Source organism: Sapajus apella, unplaced genomic scaffold (genome assembly GCF_009761245.1).
Source record: "Sapajus apella isolate SASKATOON/1434 unplaced genomic scaffold, GSC_monkey_1.0 scaffold62, whole genome shotgun sequence".
Lineage (NCBI taxonomy): Eukaryota > Metazoa > Chordata > Mammalia > Primates > Cebidae > Sapajus > Sapajus apella.
In genome coordinates, this window is record NW_022437002.1 from 18,070,659 (window position 1) to 18,090,432 (window position 19,774).

At 43.6% G+C, this 19,774-nt stretch overlaps 1 protein-coding gene across 9 annotated transcripts in view; it reads left to right on the top strand.

The window, feature by feature from the left end:
* MAST2 (microtubule associated serine/threonine kinase 2) overlaps positions 1-19,774 on the top strand; it is a 239,088-nt gene that overhangs the window by 200,287 nt on the left and 19,027 nt on the right. For 7 of the 9 annotated variants that reach the window (XM_032247417.1, XM_032247423.1, XM_032247418.1 and 4 more), the window contains 6 exons: positions 3,279-3,354; positions 7,245-7,265; positions 9,061-9,139; positions 12,068-12,222; positions 14,131-14,206; positions 16,843-17,052. In XM_032247417.1, coding sequence (XP_032103308.1) covers positions 3,279-3,354; positions 7,245-7,265; positions 9,061-9,139; positions 12,068-12,222; positions 14,131-14,206; positions 16,843-17,052 — 617 coding nt within the window. The remainder of the gene's footprint in view (positions 1-3,278; positions 3,355-7,244; positions 7,266-9,060; positions 9,140-12,067; positions 12,223-14,130; positions 14,207-16,842; positions 17,053-19,774) is intronic. The other 2 variants (XM_032247419.1, XM_032247421.1) reach the window with 1 other exon arrangement.

Here is a 19,774-nt window from a genome sequence, read left to right on the forward strand (position 1 = left end):
TTTCTTTTCTTTTCTTTTCTTTTCTTTTCTTTTCTTTTCTTTTCTTTCTTTTCTTTTCCTTTCCCTTTCCCTTTCTCTTTCCTTCTTTCCTTCCCTTTCCTTTTTTTCTTCTTTTCTTTTCTTTTTTTGAGACAGAGTCTCACTCTGTCGTTCAGGCTGGAGTTCAATGGCACAATCTTGGTTCACTGTAACCTCTGCCTCCTAGGTTCAAACAATTCTCCTACCTCAGCCTCCCAGGTAGCTAGGATTACAGGTGTACTCCACCATGCCCAGCTAACTTTTGAATTTTTAGTAAAAACGGGATTTCACCATGTTGGCCAGGCTGATCTGGAACCCCTGATCTCAGGTGATCCACCCACCTCTGACTCCCAAAGTGCTAGGATTACAGGCGTAAACCACTCACTGCACCAGTCCTCAAAGCCCCAACCTGCTAATCACATGGTTGGTCTTTCAGGTGTGACCAGCCCACATCCTGAGTTATATCGTTAGAATAAAGTATCAGGCCCCATCATGAATAACAAAAGTGTTCCTATCACTTGGGAAATTCCAAGGATTTAGGGGCTCCTTCCCAGGAACTGGACACTAAGGCCAGTCAAATTCTTCACTACCCAAGAGCTGGGTCTAGAATTCTAGGTTGGCGGGAGAATAGCCACATCTTCCATAATTTATAGATACTGCTCTGCTATCTTCTTGCATTGTTTCCAACGAGAAGTTGCTATAATCCTTGCCTTTGTTCCTCTATATAACGTATCTTCTAACTTCACCCTATCTTCTCACTTCACCCAGCTCCACCAAGCTCTAGCCACTCCTAAGATTTTTCTCTGTAGTTTAAGTTTTAAGAGATTTGACTATGATGTAGTTTGATGTAATTCTCTTCCTCTTTCTCATGTTTGGGGTTCTTAGAGATTCTTAGATTTGTGATGTTACAAGAAAAACTTTAATGTCTGTAAATGACTGTAAATGTCCCACCTAAACTGGGAAGGAACCATGAGACCAAAGAATGACTCAGAGAAGTTCAACTTGATGAGTAGATGAGTTTATTAAACTTAAATACAGGGCATTCCTGGATGGCAGCAGGACAGCTCTAGAGATCCAGGCTGCTTCCTGTCTCTAAACTGCTTTTTTTTTTTTTTTTTAAATTTTTTTTTTTTTTTTTGTAGACATGGGGTGTTCACCATATTGCCCAGGCTGGTCTCAGACTCCTGGACTGAAGCAATCCGCCCCCCTCAGCCTCCCACACTGGGATGACAGGCATGTGCCCGGCTCCCTCTAAACTGCTTTTAAGCTAATTTCCTGGATCTTTGTCTACTGTGTTTGAACAGTGAGACTGTTTTTCTTGGGAGGTTCTCAGATACTCTCTGAGATGTTTGGTTGGTTCTCAGGGATACCTGCTCCTCAGCTGGGTACTATTGCCGTGGCCTAGCCTTCAGGTTTCAGACAGTGAACATATGCACCCCTAAGTAATCTGGTAAAGGACCCGTCACACAACATATAGAGATATGCTTTTTATCAAATTTGCAAAATTGTCAGCTATTATTTCTTCCTCTCTTTTTTTCTGTATCCCCCACTTTCCCCTCCCTCTGCTTGAAGTCTTACAGCGCAGTGGTGCTGTTTAGTTAGTTTTTGCCACTTTTCTTTTCCCTCTTGGTGTTAGTTATTTCTGACATGTGTGTGTTACATAACCCTAGCTCTACTGTGAGTACCCGGAAGATTCGTTGTGCCTCTGTAACCAGCCCAGTCCTTGGAAGACTAGTCATTGTCGGATGCTCCTGTCCAGGCATCTCCTTGAGGCTTTAGCTGGGTAGCTTTGGGTAGCAATAAACAGCATCTGACTTTGTATGCCAAGAATCAAACTATGGGTATTTGTTAATCTTTGCATGAGATGAAACTATCAAAAAAGAATAGAATTTAAAAAAAAAAAAAAAGGCCTTAATGCTTCTGAGGAGCCCTGATCCTAATTAACTCCTGGCTAAGGAAGTAGCTACTCAGGATCACTTCCTTTAGATCCTGGTGCCCGCTAGCCAGAAGATGGGGAGAGGTCATAACCAATAACCCTAACACAGAGCATGAAAAACCTAGAGGTCACGCAAAGTTGAGAGCAGATTCACTGGATGAAGTTGTGTATTTTATGCACCTGGTGGTGACAGCAAGCTGAAAATGCCTCTTTCTAATTATTTCAATTAAAAATAATGCCATTATATAATTGTTACAGAAGTGCTGCTGCATAGGGTAGTAGGGGCACTGATTGAGAGACTGCTTTCTACTAGATCAGTATAAAAAGACATTAAGTGCTGTATAAGCCCTATTGGATAGAGATAATGGGAAACAAAGGGGTAAGTTTTGGGCACCTTGGAACATCCCTACCCTGTGCAGGAAACATACTCTCCAAGAAAAAGCCGGGGCATGTTGAAGTACCAGGCCCCTGGGAGGTAAGCACAGAAGTGAGGAGGTGGACAGGGGCTAGAGGGGTGCCAGCACAGCATGGAGTATGGTGCTTACCTCAATATGGGCTTTTGAGTAGAGTCATATTAACAACTTCTGCCAGTGAGGGGCTCCTATGCACCAGCCCCCAGCTAGAAGATAGCCCAGAGAAGCATGGCAGGCTTAGGTTTAAGAACTGTTGGGATTAGTACAAAAAAGTAAACTTATAGGGTTTTGTTCAAAGCTTCTGAGCTTTAAGTTAGCAAGTTACAAGGGACACGTGAAAACTAGTAAGAAATGATGGTTTGCTTTGTAGAGTTGGGGGACCTTTATTATGAACTATCTTAAGGGTTACTACTATCCTGAGTCCCTACCTGAGAACCTCTCTTTCCCCTTAAAGCACACATGTTCCTGGTTTAGCCTTTGGATACACTGCAGAGATATATATGCAAGAAACTTTTGGATTAAGGGTCCTATTGCCCTTTGAGAAAGCATGAACATTTGGCTCTACCTTCTATACTGAATGAACTCATTAAGCCTTCTGAATGTTGGTTCACTTGACAAGACAGATTAAAGTCTCAGCTGTGTTCCTAGGAGGGCAGGAAATAGTCAAGTTGCTGCTAGATCTAGAATGGATGTCTGAGAGACATGGGTTGTTATAGGAAACTTTGGAACAAGGGAGAAAACCGGGGCTATAAAACTTTTACGGAAAGAGACTCATTAAACTGATAGTGGAACTGAGAAAATAACCATATATACTAATTGCCAGTGCTACGGGAAGATTTCTTGCCTGAAGGTCATGTCAGCTTTCCCCAAAAGCAAACCTCACAGAATTTTGTTTCCTTTCCCACCCACAGGTAACAGTCCTTTGGACAGCCCCCGGAATTTCTCTCCAAATGCACCTGCTCACTTTTCCTTTGTTCCTGCCCGTAGGTAAGTTGATAGAAAACCTCGGGGACCAACACATGTGGCACTTGCTTGAGGGTTAATTGAATGTCAGATTCCTCCTTTAAGTGTCACTACTCATTCCATTGTATTACCTGAGGCTCCCATCCATCAAAACTCTCTCTTTGCTTTTGTCTTCCAGGTTGTAATCATCGTATTCTGGTTTTGCTTTGTAGGTGCCCCATGTATTTGTGTTTGAATGTTTGAACAGGAGAGTAGATATTAAGTAAAAGTAGATTTATTTTTATAATTCACTTTTTTTTTTAGTACCTGATGTCCTATGGGTATGTTCCGAAGCATTATACTCTCAATTGAGAGCTATCCTAGAGTGATCAATGAGAAAATAACCTCTAGGAGGACCGAAAGTTATTCTCTTTGTCCCCTCTAACCCAGCTAGTTTAAAGGGGCTGGAAGGGCCCTCTGTGCCTCTCTCCTTGACTTTGAGCTGGAGTTTGTGTGGCAGATAAAGAGACTACAGGGACTTCACTTTTCCTTCCAAGTATTTAGAAAGATTTGGTGCATACAGAGCCATGCCTATAGTCCTCTCATGTCTCTCCCCTCTTCAGAATGATATAAACCTGTCTCTGGCCCATGGCAGCAACACTGACAGCTCTGCCTATGGCTGGAGTATCATCAGGCCTTTGGAGAAATCTGAGCTGAATGAGATTAATCCATCCAAATCACATACCTAGGCTCTGTACCACACATGATTTCCTTCTTTCTTTCTGTCTTTCTCTTTCTTTCTCTCTTTCTCTCTTTCTCTCTCTCTCTCTCTCTCTCTCTTTCTTTCATTTTTTCACACATGATTTCTTGTCAGAACTTTTTTTTTTTTTTTTTTTTTGAGCTGGAGTGTCGCTCATTGCCCAGGCTAGAGTGTAGTGGCGCAATTTTGGCTCACTGCAACCTCCACTGCCTGGGTTCAAGCAGTTTTCCTGCCTCAGTCTCCCAAGTAGCTGGGATTATAGGCATGTGCCACCACCCCCAGCTAATTTTGTATTTTTAGTAGAGATAGGGTTTTTCCATGTTGGTCAGGATGGTCTCAAACTTCCGACTTCAGGTGATCCACCCACCTCAGCCTCCCAAAGTGCTGGGATTATGGGCATGAGCCACCGGGCCCAGCTTTTGTCAGGACTTTCCTAAGATTCTTTGGCAGGCTTATATTTATTATATTTTATTTTATTTATTTATTTATTTTTTATTGAGACGGAGTTTCGGTCTTGTTACCCAGGCTGGAGTGCAATGGCGCGATCTCGGCTCACCGCGACGTCTGCCTCCTGGGTTCAGGCAATTCTCCTGCCTCAGCCTCCTTAGTAGCTGGGATTACAGGCACGTGCCACCATGCTCAGCTAATTTTTTTTGTATTTTTTTAGTAGAGACGGGGTTTCACCATGTTGACCAGGATGGTCTCGATCTCTTGACCTCGTGATCCACCCGCCTCGGCCTCCCAAAGTGCTGGGATTACAGGCTTGAGCCACCACGCCCGGCCTATATTTTATTTTTTATTTTTAAAATTGTTCTTGGTTAGAGTTAGTCTGGTATAAGACCTGCAGGAAAATTATGGTTCCAGATTTGTAACCTTTAAGGGATGGAGAATGTAATATAGCTGGAGGCCAGGACAGTTTTTTGTTTTTTGTTTTTTTTGTTTTGTTTTGTTTTTGAGATGAAGTCTTGCTCTTATCCCCCAGGCTGGAGTGCAGTGGCACAATCTCGGCTTACTGCATCCTCCACCTCCTGGGTTCAAGGAATTCTCCTGCCTCAACCTCCCGAGTAGTTGGGATTACAAGCACCTGCCACCATGCCCAGCTAATGTTTTTTATATTTTCAGTAGAGACGAGGTTTCGCCATGTTGGCCAGGCTGGTCTTGAACTCCTGACCTCAAGTCATCCACCTGAGCCTCCCAAAGTGCTGGGATTACAGGCATGAGCCACCACACCCGGCCAGCCAGGACAGTTTTAATACTTAGATTACTTTTTTTAAAAAGACATATTAGGAAAAAGGGAGGCTCCTGGAAATAGTGTTAACTCACTGTTCCAATGATAACCCAAAAGAAATTGATCCTCTTTCCAGGATTCTTTGTAGCTGAAAAGAACTTGAACAGGTTGAGGGAAGTTTGATGGCTGACTAGGGTTTCCCCTCATCAACCCACTTGCCTTATTCAAAATAAATTTTATCCAGGTTTGTTTCATGGGCTCATCTCTCCTACCCTGTGAAACTTCCAATCTGTTAAGCAAGGATCCAGATAAGATCACTTATAGTATAAGAATATGCTGAATTAATGCATTTTTTTTTTTCCAACCCAGCTGGAAAGACTTATCCCAGACTTCTTGCCTGGACTGTATGTGTATGAACTGTAGTCTCAGAGTAGGTACAAGCTGGGACAGCAAGACCTGTGGCCAGATCCCCATAGGTGGCATTGAGTTATTTCTCATTCATTCCATAAATATTTGCTGAGCACCACTAACTAGAGCCAGGTGTGGTCAGCTGGGTGCTTAGTTATGTATTGGTAGCAAAACAGACATAGTCCTTACTTCCCTCAAACTCAGGATGTGAGAGAGTCTGTGTACTGATTGTTTCCTTTGTAAGGAATGCTATTCCCTCTGCTCTTCATTTAAGTAACTCATTCTTACCATTCATGTCTCATCTTAAATATAACCTCTTCAGAGAGGCCTTCCCTAAACATTCAATCTAAAGGGGTCTCCTTGTAATTTTCTATCAAATCATCCAGTTTTATTTTCAAACTAGTACTTTTCAATTCCTGATATTTTCTTATTTGCATATTTTCTGTCTCACTTCAACCACAATCAAATCACCTTTAATAGAGATACCTTCATTTGTTGAAAGCTATGTACCCTGGTGGGGAGACCAATGAGTAGTAGGAGAGAAAGACAAGTATATGGTTATAAACTATGACAAGCATCATAGAGAGGGACAGCATGATGTTGCATGAAAGAACAGGAAGAGGGCCAGGCGCAGTGGCTCATGCCTGTAATCCCAGCGCTTTGGGAGGCCAAAGCGGGCAGATCGCTTAAAATCGGGAGTTTGAGACAAGCCTGGCCAACATGGTGAAACCGTGTCTCTACCAAAAATACAAAAATTAGCCAGGCATGGTGGCACAGGTCTGTAATCCTGTGCTCAGGAGGCTGAGGCAGGAGAATCACTTGGACCCAAGCAGCGGAGGTTTCAGTGAGCCTAGATCGTGCCACTGCACTCCATCCTGGGCAATAGAACAAGAGTCTATCTCCAAAAAGCAAAAACAAAAAAAGAACAGGAAGAGACTAAGACCAGAGAATCTCCACTGGATGGCCATGTCAAGCCTCTCTGAAGAATGAGAAGCAGCTGCAACGTTAGGTGTGAGGACCCATTAGAGGCAGAGGGAACAGCCTGTTCCATTGATACCGTGTGTCTTCCATTGCCTGGGTTTATGAGTAGAACCAACTAGGAGGCTTCAGGACCTGGTTTTTGCCGCTGAGACCCAAGTAGGTCTGTGCTAGATGGCATGACATTTGAGTCATGTGTATGGAACATGGATCTCTGGGCTGTCCTCTTATAGAACATAGTAGGAAAAGCTGCTAGTTATTGGTGTGGGTGGGGAGAAGTGTTTCAACCCTGCCAAACAGATTTATTGGGAATTGTCTGTTTCTGGTTATGAGGTCAGGCTGGCACTTTGGAGAATCACATTAGTTTGCAATATCAAACAAAAGACAGATTGAATGAAATGCTAAGGATAGACCCATTGGTACTACAATTTCACTTCAAACTGTCATGCATTCCTAAACAGAAGGAATGTGCCAAGCTAGACCAAATACCAAGGTTCAAAAAGACCACTCTCTCTGGTTCCTTTGGTTCTCACTATAATGTGTATTTTTTTTTTACTACAGCCATAGCCACAGAGCCGACAGGTAATAGAGGGTATAATGGGAAGAGGGGCTGGGAAACTGCTATGCATGGCCAGACAGTATGGTTTGTGATGTTGTGATTGGTGAAAACTGGTTGTGATGATTCTTCTGTGACTGTGGATATGAACATTGGGCCTTCCCTATCTTGCAAAGAGGCCCAAAGGGATCTCCCTCTACCTGCTGGAATCAAGGCTCAGAGCTCATATGCTTAGAGGCAGGAATTGCTGAATATTTCCAAACTTCTGAGCTTAGGGACAAGTCACCCTTATTCCCACAACTTTCCTCAGTCATTCAGGTGACTGTGGTGACCAGATAGAGGAAATAAAGGCATCATGTGGTGGCATTTTGTTCCTGACTCTGGTGGCCCCTGCTGTTCATCATACAGAGAAATAGCTGCCATGCAACTGACTTCTATTTCTGTCTAAGGGGAGGAAGACTCACATGTGCAAAAGTATATTTGACAAAGGTTTGGGAAATCCATTCCTGAGTTATACTTGTCTCATCTTTGCTGATCTGTTTTCCTGGAATGGACTTGCTTTATTGTGTAGCGCTCCCAGGACCCAGCAAAGAGGTCAAAAAGAACATCCTGTCTGAGTACCTTCCTGGATGTGTCTGAATCTCAGAGACTAGGTTCCAGCAGAGTTACAGCCTATATGTGCTGCTACCAGGGTAGCGTGAAGTTTGAGTCATGTGCATGTGGCATGAAACCTTCAGCTTACAAAAGCCGCTAGGTATAGGTGAGGGTGGGGGGGAGTGCCTCAAAGGGAGAAGCCCCAGCAAGATTTATTCCTCTTTTTGCTTCTTCTCCCTGTCCCTACCATAACCATGAAGCCTTGAACAAATCACCCAAATCTTAGTGGTTTTCTCCATAAATTGTAATATGAACTTGCAAAGATCCTCCATTGCTGATAGTCTAAGGTTCTGCGAGTAGCAACAAAAAAACTTTGTAGCTAACTTCAACCAGAGGAGGCTGTACCTTCAAGCTCTACAAAAAAAGAATACACTACATCCCACAGTCCAGGCAAAGAATCACATGTTCATATTATAAATGTTTCAAACTAGAGATCTGCTTGATCTTTCCCCTCTACAGTAAAGCAAATAACTGGGGGAGGGGTTAGTTTGTTTGCTTTGATGAGTGCTTTGGGGAGCATCCTTTTGAGAGCAGCAGAAAGCCTCCCCCAGAGTCTCATATACAGCCAAGGGTATGTTACCTCCCATCTCATTCATAAAGTTACTATCGCTGTTTGACAAATATTCCCAAAGATTGGTTTTATGGGTCCTAATGGCTCCTAGGCAGCCTATAACTATTTGCCATTGATTAATGCTCAGTTCAGACCCAGACGGTGGTTCACTTCTTCCTGTTGTCAGCCAGTGGCCTGAGGAAGACCACAGAACCCTTTACGTGGAGCCTTCCAAAATGGAAATAGCTGTATTTCAGTGGCAATTCTATCTTGTGAAGATGCCTGTAGCTGGAATCCTCTGTCATTGTTTCTCTGAAAGTAAGTTGAGAGTATGAAAATATTTATTCCAAAACCACAGTGTTTTATGACAGATGTTCTTATGTTATTCAAAGTCATGGACTCTTTTATAGTCAGAGATATCTGTCTTTGCAGGGAAAACAACAATAGACCCTCTGTAGGAGAGAGGAATAAAAGCATGTACTGGACTGACCCGTAATGTCTTAAGGAGGAGCCCTACAGTGAATCAGCTGCCCCAAAATGCTGATGGACAGACAGGCAGGTTGTGGGTCAGGGTAGAGTCCTGTAGAAACTGCCTAATACTTTTTTCTTGCATACAGGACTGATGGACGGCGCTGGTCTTTGGCCTCTTTGCCCTCTTCAGGATATGGAACTAACACTCCTAGCTCCACTGTCTCCGTAAGTGGTCAAATCTATGGCCGTACTTCCTTCACCCTGAGAAAGTACTTTCCTTTGGGTTATCTAGTGTTACAAAATCGTTCTCAGCTTTTTCTCCAAAGGCAAACTCAAAGAGGTTGCTTAGAGATGATGCAGAGTGCACCAGAGGGCTGGTGTCCCCTCCCAGCCATAGCCAGCTCCATAAGTGCCTTCAGAAAGGATGACCAGTGCCCTCTCTGGAAATTGGTTACTTCTAGTGGAGGCAAAGGAGGGCTCGAGGATGAACTTTTGCTTTGACAGTGAGACCAAATATGGGGGCTCCTAAGCACACTTCTCCTGCTCCTGCATCCTTATTTCTAGAACTGGAACCAAGAGCAGATCACATTTCTTATATCCAAAAAACTTAGTAGACTTTTCCCTCTTTTTCCCCTTTTTCTTTCAAAAAAGAAGGGAAGAGTGATGGTTATTTGATATCCAAGTTTGATGCATCTGAAGCAAAAAGCTGGACCTGTCTCTAAAATGTTTATTTATTTTGGAGAATGTTTTAGCCCAAAACACAAGAGCTGTACTAATTGCTGCTATGCACAATTGACCCTTAAGTAAGCCCTCATTGAGCCGCTTTTTTGTTTTTTTGAAACAAGAGAGTATCACTCTCACCCAGGCTGGAGTGCAGTGGTGCATTCACGGCTCACTGCAGCCTTGACCTCCCCAGGCTCAGATGATCCTCCCACCTCAGCTTCCTGAGTAGCTGGGACTGCAGGGGCATGCTACCAGCCTATAGCAGGCTAATTTTTGTATTTTTTGTAGGATGGGATTTTATCATGTTTCCCAGGCTGGTCTCAAACTCCTGGACTCAAGCAATCCATCTGCCTTGGCCTCCCAAAATGCTAGGATTACAGGTGTGAACTATCACACCCAGCCGAGCAACTTTTTATTAAAACCACAGTGCCATGGTTAGCCAACTTTTTCTGTAAAGGGCCCTATATGGAGTGTTTTAGTCTTCGGAGCCCATGCAGAATCAGACCATAGACCTGCTGACCCCATCCCCATTTCTTGCAGCATTCTTCAGGTCTTCCCTGCTTAGTGTGCCTTTATTCACGATTCTCGAGCAGGGAAAAGGAGTACATTTCCTTTCCCAACCTAGATATTACTATCACATTAATCCAAAGATGTCACTGGTCTTTGGCAACTGTTAAGATCATTCCCTAGTAAACATCCCCTTTCCCATAACTCTTTACTAAAACAAGTGATTTTTTTTTTAGAACCAATGTAAGAGTTTCATATATGTATAAAGATTACTTTTTTGCAAATTTTAATAGACTGAGCCCAGTGCTATAGCTTATCAGGATTCTTTAAAACACCAGTTTTGCCCACTGTAGTTTACATTGCCTCACCAGTTTCACGTTAGCTATAGATGGTGTGAATACTTTTTGCAACTTTGATCCAAATCATTTATTAAAGTGGGGCCAAGAAATAACCCTGTGGAGACATCTCACTCACTGTTTATAACTTCATGTATTATAGTATTCTATGAGAGAAAATGTGTACTGTTAGCCAAAAAAAAAAAAAAAAAAAAAAAAAAAAAAAAAAAAAGCTGATTTCTCACTTAGTATTGATCCTATGACAACAGAGTTATCTCAGTGTGGTGCTTTAGCTTTGATTCTTAAATGGATTTAGATATTTAAATCCATTTAAATATGGATTTAGTATAAAACACAAGCGCAGTAGCTCAGGCCTATAATCTCAGCGCTTTGGGTGGTCGAAGTAGGAGTTCCAAAAGACCAGCCTGGACAACATAGCAGGAACCTGTCTCTTACAAAGAAAAAGGAAAAAAGAAACTGGACCTGGGGGCATGCACCTGAAGTTTCAGCTGCTTGGGAGGCTGAGGCATGAGGATCACTTGAGCCCAGAAGTTTGAGGCAGCAGTGAGCTATGATCACACCACTGCGCTCCAGCCTAGACAGCAGAGCAAAATCCTGTCTTTAAAAAACAAAGAGGACAGGTGTGGTGGCTCATGCCTATAATCCCAGCACTTTGGGAGGCTGAGGCAGGCAGATCACCTGAGGTCAGGAGTTCAACACCAGCCTGACCCACATGGAGAAACCCCATCTCTACTAAAAATACAAAATTAGCTGGGTGTAGGGGTGCATGCCCGTAATCCCAGCTACTCAGGAGGCTGATCATTTGATAAATAGAACTTGGGCTGAAAGTGTTCAACTTGCCTGTATTCTTTGTCAGTCTTATCAGGTAAGGGGAAATTCCCCAGTCCTGGGGCTGAATGGGTGCTTCAGCATTAGCTGCACCTGTGGAAGTCCTGTGGTAGCACAAGCACCCTCCCTCAGATGGCATGTTGAGATTGGCAGTGGGCTGTTGTCAGGAATCCTTAGTCATTGAAACATTTTTAGAATTCATGAGTGTATTCAGGTCAAGTCTAATCTTCAGGTTCAGATGTAAAAGTAATTTTCTTCCCTGCTGGTGTCCCTAGAGCCTGGGCACAGCCTTCACAGATCCAGCAAAGGCATTTCTCCTCCAGATAACAGCCTAAAGGAAACATTGCTGAGCTGCCCCCAGGGTGGCTCTCTCAAGACTGTGGACTGGAGAACTTAAGAGGATGTTATTTGCAGCTGGGCACACCTAGAACATGTCCCAAGTGAGGAAGCATGATTTATTAACTACTTTTGCAGTTCTAACATTTCACGAAGGTCTGGGTCCAACTCGCTGCACAACTCCTGAAGAACTCTAGTATATTGGGTTCCTCAGGGCTGAGGGCTCTGAAGCGCTGGAGAAGAAAAAGATCATGCACAGGCAAGGCTAAAGGAGTAGAGGAAAGAAGACCTGCTTTGGGTTTACAGTGACTGGGAAGTTACCTGACCATTTTCAGTCCTTCCACGTTCCTGGACTGCCCTAGGACATGTCTTTAATGCCGCCCGTTAATGTTTTCCCCTCTAGTCGTCATGCTCCTCACAGGAAAAGCTGCACCAGTTGCCTTTCCAGCCTACAGCTGATGAGCTACACTTTTTGACAAAGCATTTCAGCACAGAGAGCGTACCAGATGAGGAGGGACGGCAGTCCCCAACCATGCGGCCCCGCTCCCGGAGCCTCAGGTGAGGGTATTCTCTGCCCACTGTCCCAGTGGATGTGGATTTCAGTTTGTTTGCATAGCACAGGAATAGGCACACTTGTGCCATAAAGGGCTAAGACTGAATATTTTTAGGCTTTTTTATAAATCATATATCTCTGTCACATTCCTCAACTCTGTTGTAATATGAAAGCATCTACAAATAATATAGAAACTTTATTTACCAAAAGAAACAAAAAGGGTGGCAGGCCAGAGTTGGTCTGCAGGCTGCAGTTTGCTAACCCCTGGCATAATACATTGGCCAGTTTGAGTGAGTCAAGTTCAGCAAAGCCCAGGCCCTTCTTGGCTTCAGGTACAGCTCAACCTATCACCCCAGGAGGTATTTAACAATACTGTCAAGTGGTCCCTTTCTTATTCCCTTTAAGGTAGTTAGCAGCAAAAATATACTTTAGATTACATCCAGTAAAAGGAGAACAATGGTATCCATTCTGATGGTTGTCTGGCTCCAGAACCCATAGGCCCTGGAGCTAGGCCAGCTAAAAAAGTTGCTGCTGAAGACAGGTTGCCGGCATGGGGAAGAAGACCATTTCAAAAGCAGAATTAAATGTCCATTTGAATCTGTCTTTATGAATCACCTGGGCACATCTTCATCAAACCAAACAAACCTTAACAGCTGATGCTTAATTTTCTGTTCTCATTGGTGTTAACTGGTAAATTAGTGCCAGAATTTTAGGTTAAAATGAACATGACTTTAATGACCGAGCTCACTTTTGCAGGGTCCCTAAGAAGTAATTAATTGGCTAATATCTGCAGTGTAGGATCCCAGAGGAGCAGCAGTTCCTCCCAGAAAGAATCCCCTCAGGTAATGCTGTCACTGCACCAGGAGTGACAAGGAGTAAGCTGGGCTAGACCACAATGACTGGTTCAGGTTTAGAGATTGTTGAAGATGATGACTGGAACTTCAGTGCAAAAGGATCAGGCATACAAACGAGCAGGTGTGGATCCCCAGTGCTTTTCTCTGTCTCACAGAGGAACACCTGAGTCTTGGTGGTCTCAACAACCCATACATAGAGAAGGGTACCTTTTAGGCCAGTTGAGATTGGGGGGCCCACAGTGTTGCTCAGAGAAACCCCTGCTATATTACTCTTAAATCCTTGGTAATGTGCAACAGAACAGCAGGCCAAAACATGGCACATTCCAGGGAAGAAAGACAAAATGGGACAGTTGTGAAACTAGCACATCTGGGATCATGTGTCAGGAGCAGTAAACTGGATAAGACCCGTATATCTATTTAACTATGCGGCTCCAACTCTGAAATCCTTTAAGGAGATATAATCACATATGAGCCAGAGGGGGAGATTTAGGTTATCAGGGAAGATAATAAATTAAGGCAGAAAACATACTGGCTCTCTTCAGTAAATGACCCAGACTTATAACTCATAACAGTCTGGACTAGCCTCATTCATCCCCCAGGTCAGAGCCCAAGTTAGGTCCACTGGCTGCAGCTAGTTTGCAAAAAAATGTACATGTGCACCGTCTTCCTTTGGTTGCTTTGGTAGTTGTTTGATTTGCTTTGTTTCCAAGAATATGCTGGGGCACACCCAACCCTACTGGCAAAACTAAGAGGACACAGAGAATCCTATTCTGGGGGAGGTTATCCTAGGAAAGCCACCAGTGAGCTTAGGAGTAGGTCTCTTTCTAGGTCTTTCTAGCCGGGCAGAAGTCTCTGAAAACCAAGCTTAGCTCCATATGGTACCATTTGGAACTGAACAAGGAATACTGGAAACTGTAGGAATAAGAAAGTCTCTAGAACTCAGTAGCCATTAAGGTAGGTGTATGTAGGCTGCTGAAGACAGAGTCTCTGGGGATGGCCATCTTTCTTTTTGTTAGTTCCATAGCACTAAAGTAACACAATCATTTCTTTCTTTTTCAGTCCTGGACGATCCCCAGTTTCCTTTGACAGTGAAATAATAATGATGAATCATGTGTACAAAGAAAGATTCCCAAAGGTAAGGACGCATTTAAAAGGAGAGTGGCAATGTCCCCCAGGGTGGCTGCCTATAGCCAGCCCCAGTGGGAAGACTCTGGAGTAAGGGAATGAAGTGCTACCTCCAGAGATAACCAAGAAGAAGAACAGAAAGCCAGGAGGCTGTGGACACAGCACAGGGGCTTCTAGACTACTTGAGAAGGAGACAGCAGGAAACTATGAGTTTGGGGACTGCATTTGCAAGGCCTCTATTTCTTCACTATCCAGAAGTAGAGTTATCCAGAGGGGAATGTCAGAAAGATATCTCATCATATATTAAACAGGAAAAAAGAACTGGATGCTTTATTTCTCAATGTGCTCGTGAGGATCCACGAGTCAGGGTTCACTCATTACAGGATTTGCCATCTGATGGCACCTCTATTTAATAGAGATTTCTTAAGCACCACATCATTACCAGGTTCAGAGAGTACACAGACAGAAGTAGGCTGCATTAGCAAGAAGGCCAGAGAGAGCAGTAGAAGTAGGAAACAGATCTCAGAATTGCTTGCTAACATTTGAATTTATATTTTCAAGCAGGAAAATGCTGAGGGAGGAAAGTAGGTTGGTATCCTGAGATAGCTGAGAAGTACCATTCACAGCTTTGTTGTTTGGCTGTGAACCTCCTTATATGTGGAACTAGGACCTTGTTTCCCATTTGCATGTCTTTTTTTTTTAAGAGATGGAATCTTGCTCTGTCACCCAGGCTGGAGTGTAGTGGTGCAATCTTGGCTCACTGGAACCTCTGCCACCCAGGTTCAAACGATTCTCCTGCCTCAGCCTCTTGAGTAGCTAGGACTACAGGCATGTGCAACTACAGCTAGCTAATTTTTGTATTTTTAGTAGAGGCTGGTTTTGCCATATTGGCCAGGCTGATCTCGAACTCCTGACCTCAGGTGATCCACCTGCCTCAGCCTCCCAAAGTGCTGGGATTATAGCTGTGAGCCACGCACCCAGCCCTATTTGCATGTCTTTTTCAACACCACATGCCTGTACACTCTGACCTGACCTTCTGAAGATAGGCTCTATTCCTGATGGAGAGAGGATACTGGACTACAGAACTTGTACCCTGTGGTCTGTGCTTTCTAGCTTTGGAGTGGGCGCTAGAGAAAAGAGTGAGGAAGGAGACAGAACAAACAGCTAGGAATTCATTTTGATGTACATGGTGCTTATGAAGTGTGGGAGTATATAATGTTGAGAAATGTATCTCATGCATGTCCTCCCCCTCCTTGTATATTAGGTGTTTTTGTAGCATTGGATGTTTGTGTTTATAGGCACGTTTCCAGTTACTTCCTATTGGATGAACTATTGTTAGAGAAAATGTGTTAAGATTCCTTCACTTCCTTCTTCCTCCTCTTATTCCCACTCTTTTCCCCTCTTCCTCTTTCATTCTCCACATAGACACACCGCATATATATGTATGTAAGTATACATTTGCCTAAAAACACACTGGAAATCAGAAATCACCACCTGGTGGCAAAAGAAATAAGTCAAAGTCTTAGATAGACAACTAGGAATTCGTTCACAGATATGTATTTGTCATTTTGATATGACTGTGTAGTTAGGTCCCTAAGTGGCTTTGGAGCCAGACCTCCACTCTGTTCTGGGGATCCAGGTCACTGTCATGTTCCTATCTATAAGTCCCTCCATTCCAACTTGCCATCTGCAACCAGGCAGGTTCACTAAGCAACTCCCCGAGCACCTGCCTAACTCCCTTGGGTCCTAAGGTTAAGTAAGAGGATCCTGAGATAAATGAAACTCTCTCTGACTTGAAGGACTTCCCAGTTTAGAAACCAGCAGTGCCCGTATACTAAGTTTACACAGCTGGGAGGTCTAGGGGAAGAAGAACAGAGGAATGAAAACCCTAGTTTGCCTGGGGGAAAGGAAAGACTTCCCAGAGGAGACACGATGCTTGAACTGAGATTAGAAGGAGAATTAGGAGTTTGCCAGGCAGGCTTGACAGGGTGAAAAAGCCACACACAGGGAACAGCATACAGAGGCATGAAACAGCATAGTAAAGGAGGAAGATAGCAAACACTTGCATGTCCTTATAGCAAAAGAGCTTGCCCTCGGGCCGGGCGCAGTGGCTCAAGCCTGTAATCCCAGCACTTTGGGAGGCCGAGGCGGGTGGATCACGAGGTCAAGAGATCGAGACCATCCTGGTCAACATGGTGAAACCCCGTCTCTACTAAAAATACAAAACATTAGCCGGGCATGGTGGTGCGTGCCTGTAGTCCCAGCTGCTCAGGAGGTTGAGGCAGGAGAATTGCCTGAACCCAAGAAGCGGAGGTTGTGGTGAGCCGAGATCGCGCCATTGCACTCCAGCCTGGGTAACATGAGTGAAACTCCGTCTCAAAAAAAAAAAAAAGAGCTTGCCCTGCAAGGAGTTAAGGAAGATGGGCAAGGCCAGGTAAAAGAGAACCTTGAATATAAAGCAAAGGCATCTTGACTTAACTTGAAGGTGATCTTTTAATGTCTTCAGTTATCAGGTTTCCCAAATGCAGTGTAAGGAAACCAGGATTACAGGGAGCCCATTATTCTGCTATTTCCAGATCCTTCAGGCTTAGCTCCAACTGAGCTGGGACTAGAAGGGAAGTGTTTCTTTCTTGCTTTTCTTCCCAGGCCACTGCACAAATGGAAGAGCGACTAGCAGAGTTTATTTCCTCCAACACTCCAGACAGCGTGCTGCCCTTGGCAGATGGAGCCCTGAGCTTTATTCATCATCAGGTGATTGAGATGGCCCGAGACTGCCTGGATAAATCTCAGAGTGGCCTCATTACATCACAGTACTTCTATGAACTTCAAGAAAATCTGGAGAAACTCTTGCAAGATGTGAGTGTCCTTGTGCTGGAGTTCTGGTAAAACCTCCACCTGGTATTGGATTCATAATCCCAAGCTAGGATCAGGGCATTAGTGGTATTCTCAGTCTTAACAGACTGCTTGTTACCCACCCTCACGGATAGTGCTGATGGACTTAGATTCCTCCTCAGTTCCCTGCAATACTGAGAGAAGCCTGCTTAATATCAAAAGAACTCACTTCTGTTCCATTTCTAAATCCAAAGTTGTATTACTCTGCATGAAGCTCCACCATTGGTAGTATTCATAAGTATTTGACTAGGAGGTTTGTTACACAAAGCCAAAAAGTGGCTCCAGTGGCTGTGATGGGCTCTATTCTACTGGAAATACTGATTTAAGCAGAACCCTCAAACTGTTTATCCTCAGCCAAGGGACAGCAGGTATGAGGCTTGCACTATGGGTTTAGCCATTTGCTTGATGAGAAGTTCTCCAGTTGGGAATTACATGCTTTGAGACCTGATCCTCCCCCGTGTGAAAAATCTCTGGGAGGCTAAAGGTAAAGTATTCCAGAGATGGCCAAGAGCAAAGCATATGAGAGTTCTTAAGCACTGCTTCCTGCACTAGCATTTCCTTTGCTATCAGCCTCTTCAGTAAGGTGGCCAGATGCCATCTCACTCAGACCACAGCAGTCCATATTATCCATTAGTACAGTTTGAGGGAGGGAAGATGTGCCTGTCTCCCCAGAGCTCATCATGTCACTAAAGAATGATTCAGTCCAGAACCCCTTATTACTTCCATACCAAGACCTCTGTCTAGAGTAGTACCAACTGAGCTGAGGGCCCAGGGCTAATCATCAAAAGGATACCAGTGTGTTCATTTAGAAATAAGAAGGAGCAGGGAGTTTAAACACATTTTCAGGAAACAGTTGAATCTAAAGAAAGGATGACTAAAGATGATCATGATAACTGTTGTCAAGTAGTGTAAAATTTCTCATATATAAAAGAGAGCAGATTGTTTTCAGTACCCCAAAAGACATAATTAGTCCAAAGGGCATGAGCTACAGTGAGAACGGTTTTGATTTAATAGGTGAAAAATTACTTCCTTCTATGAAAATGTCTTTTTCTGATTTCAAAAGAAATACTTAAAATCAAACATTGTAGAAGTATAATTTTAGAAAGCCAGAGTCCCGTGAAAATCACTGGTAGCTGAGGGTTTCTGTTCAAGAAAAGCTTTCTGACAGTTTGCCAGCAATGGAAAGTGGTACCCCAGAGACATTTAGGAATCAGGGATTACTGTGTCAGGTAAAGGATTAATGTAAAGTAACTTCCAAGTTTCCTGGTACATTTAAGATTGATCTTCTAAAATGCTGAGGTCAGAGTCTTGCCCAAAACCTTTAGGCATTTTCCCAGACTGATTGCTAATGGGGGTAGGTTGTTTGATACCATAGGAGCACTGAGTTTGGAGCTAGTTTGTTCATTTGTTCCCTAATTTGCGAGACCCTTGGAATGTAGAAAAGAATTCATTGCAGGCTCTATCTTAGGGAATTTGCCATCAATAGGGTTACAGACTCATCAACATGTACTTACAATAAAAATAATCACTGTTATTACACTGAGTATATGAATTCTCTCACTTCCACTGACTACAGTACAACGTGATGATAAGCACCAGGGAGAGGTATATTCTGAGCACAGAGAAGGATATGCTGACTCTTTGTGGAAAGTTCAGGGAAGGTTGAATCTTAACAGACAGGTAGGATAAAGCTAGGAAACAGCATAAACAACATCTTGGTTGGGCACAGTGGCTTATGCCTATAATTCTAACAATTTGGGAGGCCAGGGTGAGAGGATCACTTGAGCCCAGGGGCTTGAGACCAGCCTGGGCAACAAAATGAGACCCCCTTTCTACTAGCCAAGTGTGGTGGCATGCACCTGTAATCCCAGATACTTAGGAGACTGAGTTGGGAGGATTGCCTGAGCCCTGGAAGCCAAGGCCGCAGTAAGCTGTAATTGTGCCACTGCACTCCAACCCAGATGACAGAGTGAGATCGTCTCTAAATAAACAAATAAGCAAATAACCTCTCACAGGTGTAAAGAAACTTGGTATATTCCAGAAATTGCAGATGAAGTAGTTTGGCATGACTACAGTAAAAGATGCCCACAGAGGAAAAGCTGGCAGATTTTTTTTTTTTTTTTTTGAGACATAGTCTTACTCTGTCTCCCAGGCTATAGTGCAGTGGCGTGATCTTGGCCCACTGCAACCTCTGTGTCCCAGGTTCAAGCAGTTGTCCTGCCTCAGCATCCCTAGCAGATGGGATTACAGGCACCTGCTACCACACCTGGCTAATTTTTGTATTTTTAGTAGAGACAGGGTTTCACCATGTTGGCCGGGCTGGTCTCAAACTCTTGATCTCCAATGATCCACCTACCTCGGCTTCCCAAGGTGCTGATATTACAGGTGTGAGCCACCGTGCCTAGCCAGCTGGCAGATGAATTTGAAGAATTAGACTGGGGGCCAGAGGCTGAAGGGCCTTGTGAGGAGTTTAGATTTTATCATGAATGCAGTGGGTATCATCTAATATGGTAAATTGGAAAATGACCTGATCAGATTTTAGAATAATAAAAATCAGTAACATTTATTAGTTACTGCATATTATACTGTTATTAATAGTATTTAATACATGCTAGATACTACCTCATTTATCTGATTAAATCTTCACAATCATATAAGGAAGGTACTTAATATTATTTCCTAAGTT